The sequence below is a fragment of the Notothenia coriiceps genome, unplaced genomic scaffold (genome assembly GCF_000735185.1).
Source record: "Notothenia coriiceps isolate Sejong01 unplaced genomic scaffold, NC01 NC01_scaffold00029288, whole genome shotgun sequence".
In the NCBI taxonomy this organism is placed as follows: Eukaryota; Metazoa; Chordata; class Actinopteri; order Perciformes; family Nototheniidae; genus Notothenia; species Notothenia coriiceps.
In genome coordinates, this window is record NW_011361989.1 from 1 (window position 1) to 8951 (window position 8951).

General features: G+C 39.6%; 1 protein-coding gene across 7 annotated transcripts; it reads right to left on the minus strand.

Moving 5' to 3' along the window:
- Window positions 1-131: 131 nt before the first annotated feature.
- LOC104958762 (troponin T, fast skeletal muscle isoforms-like) lies at window positions 132-8070 on the minus strand. Of its 7 annotated transcripts, none has more exons than XM_010786555.1 (10): window positions 7968-8070; window positions 5773-5813; window positions 5396-5409; window positions 4843-4851; window positions 4251-4379; window positions 2349-2366; window positions 1541-1559; window positions 1365-1410; window positions 1158-1274; window positions 132-239 (listed from the first exon to the last, which is right to left on the minus strand). In XM_010786555.1, the coding sequence occupies exons 2-10, from the start codon at window positions 5790-5792 to the stop codon at window positions 147-149; spliced, it is 465 nt and encodes a 154-aa protein (XP_010784857.1). In that variant the 5' UTR covers window positions 5793-5813; window positions 7968-8070; the 3' UTR covers window positions 132-146. The 7 variants fall into 7 exon arrangements, with proteins under 7 accessions (XP_010784857.1, XP_010784858.1, XP_010784859.1 ...); XM_010786556.1 differs by having other exon boundaries at window positions 7960-8019; XM_010786557.1 differs by lacking the exon at window positions 4843-4851.
- Between the last annotated feature and the right edge of the window lie 881 nt (window positions 8071-8951).

Below are 8951 nucleotides of genomic sequence, written 5' to 3' on the forward strand. Positions count from 1 at the left end.
GGAGGCATAGACAATCTTTGATATACGTGTTAATACAAAATACACTTGAATGTTTTTTCAATAAATAGAGTGAGACCTCCTCTCAACAGCCCATCGGGAAGCATGAGGTATAGACAATCTTTGATATACGATTCAAAAGGTGATATTTAAATGTTACGAACCTCACGCTTGACCTGGCGCTCCTTTTCCTTCTCAGATCTGATCCTCTGCTGCTCGGATCTCTCAGCGCGACGCTTCTCCTGCAGAACAGGAAACAACGCACTGCGTCAGAGCTGATCATTACGTCTACACACACATACACACACGTTGCTTTGCTAAATCTAACGGACAGATAACAGATGACAAGATTTAGAAACTGTCCGGTTTTCTCTATCGTAATTTTAAGGCTAAAGCGAGCAGAAAATAGTCAGATAAAGTACTTCTTTAACAAAATGACACGAGTTCATTTTTTGGAATACTATGTATATTCAGATAAGGTATATTCGGATAAAACGTAATTACTTTGAGTTAATTAATAAAGTATCTCTTACTCTATCAAGTCATTATTTGGTTAAATTCCTCATAACCATTTACAGGGTCTTTCTTGCAATGCATTGGCACAAATGGGCTTCCGTACTTCGATAATGCAGCGCCAGAATGTGGAATATATTTAGCATTTGGATTGTTTATCTAATGAAGTTCAAATTGAGTCATGTTTTCCTACAGTATAGTCTGTTTAAGATACTCTGTCGGTATATTGAGATAAAAAGTCAGTACTTTGAGCTATTAGTTAATTATCTTGGAATACTTAGTCACTATACTGCCGTCCAAGTCTAAATATTAAGACACTAACTCATAATTCTGGGTTACTGAGTAATTAATTTTATAATGTGTTGGTATATTGAGATAAAAAGTAATTATGGTAATTATTTTAGCAAAATTAAGTAATTCAACTGGCCTTATATACTGTATTTAGATCATATGTCATTATTTTTGCAATACATTGGCAGAAATTGGCTTCCGTACTTCGATCATTTAGAGCCAGAATGTGGAATATATTTAGCATTTGGATTATTTATCTAATGAAAATCAAATTCAGTTGTAAATTCTCCTATAATCTGTTTGAAAAGTGCATTTTAAAGATTTTTAAAGGTGTGTTTTTTAGGTGAAAGACTCACAATCCTGTCCTTCAGTCCGATCAGCTCCTCCTCCTCCTTCTTCCTGCACTCAAAGTGAGCATCGATCAGTCCCTGCAGCTCCGACAGATCTTTGTTCTGACGTTTCTTCTGGATATCCTGCAGGGCGGAAACACGAAAAAACCACCTTTAGACAAACAGAAAACCCTTTACATGCACTCAAATCCTTCACACTTCATCTCCACTTACGTCAAAATCCACTTTCTCACCATCGGGCATCTTTGGTGCAGCAGGTCTGCAGGAGAGAGAGTTTGTAGGTGCATATACATTGATTATAATCTAGTTTAAAAGCTTATATTTGTCTTTTTTGATTAACCAAACGTCTCGGATGTTTTACAGATATCATTTGAGGAAGAAAAACTCACTTGAACTTTGGCTTTTCTTCTGCAGATTAGGAAAATGAAGAGGGGACAAGTACATGTCATGGGGTTAGAAACAAAGCAGACTTCTCTCAGGCATTACATGGATTAAAATGCATGGCTCTGTATGACATAATAACATTAAAGACTGTCAAATGGTAGCCTCAGTGTTAGAGCGACAGGTACCAACACTGTAAACATAAAACTTCAAATACTAACAAAGAAGTTTCTGGATTAACAGACCTTGCTGTGAGTTGTATTATTAATATTACAAACTTCTCATGAAGCCTCGTTTATCTAAAAAAAGTCACTCAGAGTTTTGACTTTTATGTACCGTACCAATCATAGAAGTCTTGTTTTTGTTTCTTTGGCTTGACCCCAAAAGCATTTTACACAAGCAAGACATTTCCCCCATTTCATTCTCCATTTTTCTTTTTGTTCGTACACAGATTCTGGCGGCTCCATGCCATGCAGACGACGAGTGGCATAGCAAGAGTTTATCGGTGGGGTCGCTGCGCAGTAAAGCACGTGTTAGCATCTCATATTCTTTCACCCTTTTTCTCCACTAGCTTTTAATTGTTCAATAATTAAAAATTGGTAATCATTTGGATAAATTTGAGTGCCAATTGGGCAGCGCTCCTGGATATTTTTGACAGACGGATAAAAAAGATTTGGACAGACATTTTGTGATCAGCAGGCGTTCCCCGGTAGAGTTCAGACGTCAGACCTGGACTCTGCGGTCCTTCCCAAAACCAGAATGACAGATTTTTCTTTAAAGATTAATCAGAAGTTTCTTTTAATAAAATCAACATACCTTCCTCTTCCACAGCCTCTGCATGCAGCAAGCATCCAAAACAAAAAGCAGAATAGACAACAGCGTTAGCATCGCTCTGAGAGCAGCACACTGTACATCCATCAGGTAAACACAAGGAAGACTTCACGACTAGGGCAGACAGTCAATGTGCGGCAGTCTAAGGAGTATCTAAAGAGTAAATTCTCAAATAGAAATATCAAATATTACATTTAACAACCAATAAAGGCAACTGGTCCTTTTTACGTTAGCTTAGCATCCACTAGCAATACAATCTGGAATCGATTTGGGATTAGAGGGATGCTAGAATATAATACATTAAATATATAAAGCAAGGTAAAGGTTGTTCTTCAGTTTTAAGGTAAATAAAGGCAGATATTTGAGAATTTACAGAGTAGGGTTTCTTTTAACCAGTTTCACCTCCAAACAGCTCAACAGAGAAGGATTCCTGCAAACACTAAATTCACATGCTATTTCAGAAAAGTCTGGGTAGACATTGTTGAAGCAACTTGGCCGAATTCATGGTATTCTATTATAAATTAAAGTGGCATTAAATCAAATCCGCCGTTTCATTTTAACAAAATAGCATGTGAACGCGACACCAGCTCTCCCACCAGCATGTGAGCATTTTATAATACATTTAGAAAAAGGTGAAATATGACACTCTTTTTCTGGACTTAAATGAAATGTTTCATTATCATGCGTAGCCTTTAGAAATGAAGCAGCTCAAGATAAAGCTTGTATTTGTAAGGTATAAGCAAACATGTACGCCAAATACAAGTACAAGTACTCAGAGTACATGTGGTACAGTAGTAGGCCTATAAGTAGGGTTAGATTGATAAAAGAGGCCAATATTTATTTTGTTTTGTTAAATTTAAGCCCTAAATAAAACCTGTGTTTGCAGATATCTTTTTCCATAATGAACGCCAACATGTTAGCATACGGTATGCTAGGCTAAGTTGCTAATAAAGTAGCACTCCATAACTTTACAAAAGGAATAGACGGTTTCTAGTTTGTTTCCTTGTTAGATAAACTAGAAGTTATGAGTTAGCAAAGAAGCTAACGATAATTGAGACTTCAAAAGTTATGAACCGTAAAGATATTTACTGTAGTTTGAACTGTTGCTGTGCTGAACTGCATGCTAACGTGTTGGCGCTAACACAATGTACAGATGCATGTAGCTAGACTATAGTTTATTAATATCCACCAAAGTAGTAGATACTAGTTTACCTCAGAATCAATCCCCTTAAAGACATGTTCATTAATGAATGAATGAAGTAATGAATGCATTTTTTTAAACCTTCAAGCATTGTAGCAGCCGGAAGCTAAACGTGACAAAAGCTAACATAGATACGGTGCAGGACTTTTAAAAAGCATGAAATTTAGTGCATTAAACATATGGGTTTTTACACACTATGGGTATGATCATCTTAACATTATATATATTATAAGACATCATCACATCCCAGTGTCTTTGACTTTTCCAGAGGTGAATGGAAGGTAGCGTTAGCATTAGCATGGAGAACATGTGTTTGCGGATCGGACTATAACACCCCTTGTTGTTAAATACCAACTATGTGCAATATGTGCAATATATATATATGCCGTAGTAACTGTGCAATATAAACCTGGCTGCTATATATTCAGAACTGTTACAGGATGTGTATTTTGTTTCATCTATCATAGTTGTGTATGCATGCTTCTTAGTTAACATTGAGCTGTCTTTGGTGTTTTTTATGCTGAAACAAATGTAAATGTCCCCCTCTGTGGGACGAATAAAGGTATATTCTGATTCTGATTGGTGGGTCTGTCTGCTTTGCTGCAGCCTTTTCCTTTTTTAGGAGCACACCTGTTTTCTGGTGAAAGGATGATAGAATACCCCCTTCCCCCCTCCAAACCACATACCTTCAAGCTCAGGCTCAGGCTCTGGCTCTGGTTCTGGCTCTGGCTCTACCTCTGGTTCTGGCTCTGGTTCTGGCTCAGGGGCCGCCTCAGGAGCCACTTCTACTTCCTCTACTACCTCCTCGGCTACAGCTATACAACATGCAGCGAGACACCAGGGGAGAGGAAGGGTCGGTGAGAAGGGTTAATGGCAGCGGGAGAAAAGAGGGAGAGAGTTAGGAGGTGGTGAGTAGATGGAAAAGAGGGGATGATGAGTGAGAGATATATGAGGTTTCATTGCGGTGGCAGTTTGGGGGGAACTGCCACCGGATGGCGCTAAAAGCATGTGAGACAGCAAGCGGTTACAGGAGGAAAAAAGATTGATGGTCAGTCGTTGATGGATGAGTTGTGATTGATTCCTGAAGAGTTCCTGAGCTGTAAAGAGACATGTTTCTTTCCTGATGCAAAAAACATACTTTCTAAGTCTTTTTAATTGATCCCAGATGGCGTTAGTGTTAACTAGCATGCCACAAAAGAAAATAAGTTAACCTACAAAACACACTAAACAATGTCAAATTAGTATCAATGGCATAAGAGTTATCATCTGCAGCCTTACCATCGTATTCTTTTAGGTCCATCCGAGAAAGAAAGGAGCAGAAGAATATTATAAAAAGATCCCATTTGTACCCATTTTTGACAATATATGAATTCAAAATGTGGGTACACTGGGGATCCATGCGTAGCAAACACAACACAGTCCTCCCGATCTGAACGGAGCTCAAAGGTACCGATCAGATCTGGAGGACTGTCCGGTTGCAGATTGCATGCAGGGCTGCAGGACTTGCTGACAACAGGTCAATGTAAGTGTTTCCGATTTTAAACTCATTATTTCACACTGTCCTGATGCCAGCATTGGTTCCTGCAGCCACACAACAGCAGGAGGATAATATCTGAGCTTTAATTAAAGTAGAGCATCTGGACGGAGTCAAGCCAAACCTGTAAACATATGGATTTGTCCAGTGCATACAACTCTTTACAGGGGATGGAAAATAAGTTAGGCATGATTCAGAAATAACTCTGGGATTCAGCATGGGACTCCGGAGTCTTGACGGACCTCACTTTAAGGGGGATTCAATTTGTTTTAAACGGGGGAAAATGGTTTTACTTACCTTCGACCTGATCACTGCAAGAGAAGAATCAAAGAAAGTCTGATTTAGACGAAAATTCAATCAAAAAAAATAAGCGTTTAAATTCAAGCTTGTCCACGGATTCAGTGGTTTGACAAGACAATCTTTACTTAAGGTTTTTGACGTTTTTCCAGAGCAATACATCTAAAGTTTGATTATTAGGTAGGTTAACACATACGATGAATGTTACCTGGTGTTGATACACTACGATAAAACAAAGTAACATTAAAGAAAACTATAATAATAATTAATTAATTTACAAAATGCTTCTAAATTGACTTTGAGTTGAGATTATTTTTGCCAAACTACTCACCAGGTGTGGTTTAAATTTGTGAATGAATAAATATGAATGGACTTACACTTCCTCAGTGTCAGACATGGGGACGTAGGGCTACACAACCTGGAAGGCAAAAAGAGAAGAGAGGAATTCAGCGTCTGTCTGCCAAGGAGCAGCCGGCTGTATTTTTAGCTCAGGATTAAGTTGCAGAATGGCTTAAATATCTGCCGCCGACCCCACCCTGCTGCCCTGTACATTTCTCACCCCCTACCCCCAAAAAATCTTTATTTAAATGTAATTTCTAAATAGCTTTCTTGTTCATCGTTTGAAAATGTTCTACCCTGGTTTTGTTTTGGGAAAGCTCCACATTCCTCAGTTCCATTTTGGTTTAAAATTAGCGTTGAAACTTTGGGCTGAAATTCAACCCTCGTCCTGAATCTGCTTCTCTGCTGATAAGTGAGAAGGGAGCCACAATTAGATTTTATGCCAACAGCGTTTTCTCAACTGCTGAGAGAGGACATTAATGTTGGGGGGGGGGCTTTTTTATCTTCAGAAACAACCCTAACAGCTTCTGGCACATCTATAATCATTCTCCATTACTGAGTACATTTACACAAGTACAATTTGGAGGTACTTGTATTTGAGTATACACATTAAATAATACTTATTCTTCTTCTGCACTACACCAGATGGAAAACTGTACTTGTTACTTCTCTACATTTATCTGACAGCTTTAAAACCTAAATTCCTTGCATAATTTCAACTATGGTGTAATAATACCTTTACAAGATAATAATAATAATAATAATAATAATAATGCATTTTAAAGGGTCAAGAATCATAAAAACAACACACTCGATTCAAAATGACTCATTAATTCACTAATATCTGTAATAAACAAGATATATTTTGTATTATTCTGCATGATAGTAATCTGTACGTTTTAATGCTAACACTTGATGTTGAATGCATTTACTGTTTTTTCACTTCGTAGTAAAAGTATTTATTTTGAAGTATTGCATCTTTTCCATCCAGAGCATCCAGACATGTTTAATGCATTGACTTGTTAAAGAGTTCTACTTTGTAGTGGAAGTATATTTATTGAAGTATAATATATTGTAGTGTTAAGAATCCAGACAGGATTTGATCAAACCCCACATGGCCTGAATGTGTGCATTATTTCAGAGCGATCAGAGGATTGGTTTCCCATTAGCCTCGTTAGCCCGAGGCCACCATGAAAGCTCCGACATCACAACTATTTCCAACTGACAGCTGTTCAGATCCAGTTTCAGATGAAGATGAAGATGAAGATTGGGTTCCTTCCCCTGGACCACTACCCATAATCCCACACCATCTCCTTATCTGGACGTCTCGCTCTCACATGGCTCCTTCAATCACGCTCCCTGCTGACTGAAGACACTTTGTCCAGGAATTAAAATAAACCCTGAAAGGCCACAGGAGGGTCAAAGGCCTAATGCTGAAGGCTTCCTCCCATTTGCTCTTTTGAATCCTGTAAAGTCCCTCAACTCAAACGCGTGTTTACACCACGATGTAATATCACTGTAGATACTTGGCTCCCGTTCAAGATGTTAAACTGTTTATCCTCAAGCTATGTGAGCTTTGAAGTAAACGCATGCCACGCCCAATTTACAGCTTCCTAATGGACAGTATTAACCATATGAGCAAAGAAAGAAGTCCGCCAAAAAGCAAAAACAAAGTCCGAGCAATGTCCAAGACTTAAAGCATCAGAGGTATTAACACCGTCCGTCGCCTCGGTTCTCATGGTGTGACATAACTTATTAGTGTCGTCTTCTGTCTCCTGAAGCGGAAAGCTGCTTCAAAGGCTTTAAGCCATCTGTAAATCCTTCAGGTATGAACCTCCGCTGGGACGCTGGACTCGGACCAAACCGGCACAATAACAAACACAAAGCTCTTTGGGACAAGAGGGTGTCCTCCAAGAACGTCAAAGAAACACAATGCAAGATGTACAAAGCAATCATTTCACCTTTTGTTGAAACCAGAAGCTGTCAGAAACCCCACAGCTGATCAACTTCTCAGGCAAACACCAACTGACTAGATTCAATAAAAAGCCTCTCTCTGGGTGTCGAAGCGACTTCTGGTCCCCCCATCTGACCCTCTATTAGTCGTGGCAGTGATTTTAACACATGTGGCTTCAGCTGTCCTCAGTTTTAGTTTTTTTAGTTTTAGTTTAGTTGGGGACATTGCACTTTAGCTTCACTTCCTCTCTAGCATTCACACACTCACTTACACTCTTACCTGTGAAAGAAAAAGCTGAAAGAAAGGGAGATCCCCGCTGGCCGAGACTAGCTGTAAGGTTCTGCAAACTTACCGCGCTGAATATGTCCTTCTGTTATAGTGACACACGATCCTCCAGGCCTCCCCATTGGTCAAAGGGCCGTTCCGGGGGCAGGGACCACGGCTTGGGACCCCCCCTCCCCTCGCTGGCACTCAATAAGGAGATGGAAGAGTCGAAGGCTAAGGTGGGAGGCTCAAGTTTGGAGACGGGGGGCAGCCAAGACGCCCTCAAAGGTTGCTATTCTGGGGGACGCTGCATTAGGCAAGCAAATTTCATCTGAGAGCAAGAAGGAGGACGTCAGGGGGGCAGGTGGTGATCCTGGGGGTCTGAAAGAAGGCCAAGACACATACACATAATGTATATTTAATATCCTGCTTTATATTTTGTTACTGTAAATTAGTATTTCGATTTTTCTTTACTTTTTAATGCTATTTTATTTCTGTTTCAGAAATATTTTAGATTGTTTATTTCTAGTGTTTTAAATTTGACTTATGTACATTGTCTTGTCTTTTTATGTCTTTATGGGTTGGTAGGTAGGTAGGTAGGTGGGTAGGTAGGTAGGTAGGTAGGTAGGTAGGTAGGTAGGTAGGTGGGTAGGTAGGTAGGTGGGTAGGTAGGTAGGTAGGTAGGTAGGTAGGTAGGTAGGTAGGTAGGTAGGTAGGTAGGTAGGTGGGTAGGTGGGTAGGTAGGTAGGTAGGTAAGTAGGTGGGTAGACGGGTAGGTAGGTTGGTAGGTGGGTAGGTGGGTAGGTAGGTAGGTAGGTGGGTAGGTGGGTAGGTAGGTAGGTGGGTAGATAGGTAGGTAGGTAGGTAGGTAAAACAGCATGTTTTGCTGTTAGTTATGCTGCTGCAACGCAAACGTTTCCGAAATTGGGATCAACAAAGTACTTCTTATTTTATCTTACTGGATATACATCACACAGTTCAAAAGATTCAAAGGTTTTA

Coding starts and splice junctions, on each gene's coding strand:
- LOC104958762 (XM_010786555.1), bottom strand. CDS start 5,792: ATGTCTGACACTGAGGAAGT. Junction 1,275..1,364: donor GTGAGAAAGTGGATTTTGAC/GTAAGTGGAGAT, acceptor TCCGCCCTGCAG/GATATCCAGAAGAAACGTCA. Junction 240..1,157: donor TCGGACTGAAGGACAGGATT/GTGAGTCTTTCA, acceptor CCTGTTCTGCAG/GAGAAGCGTCGCGCTGAGAG.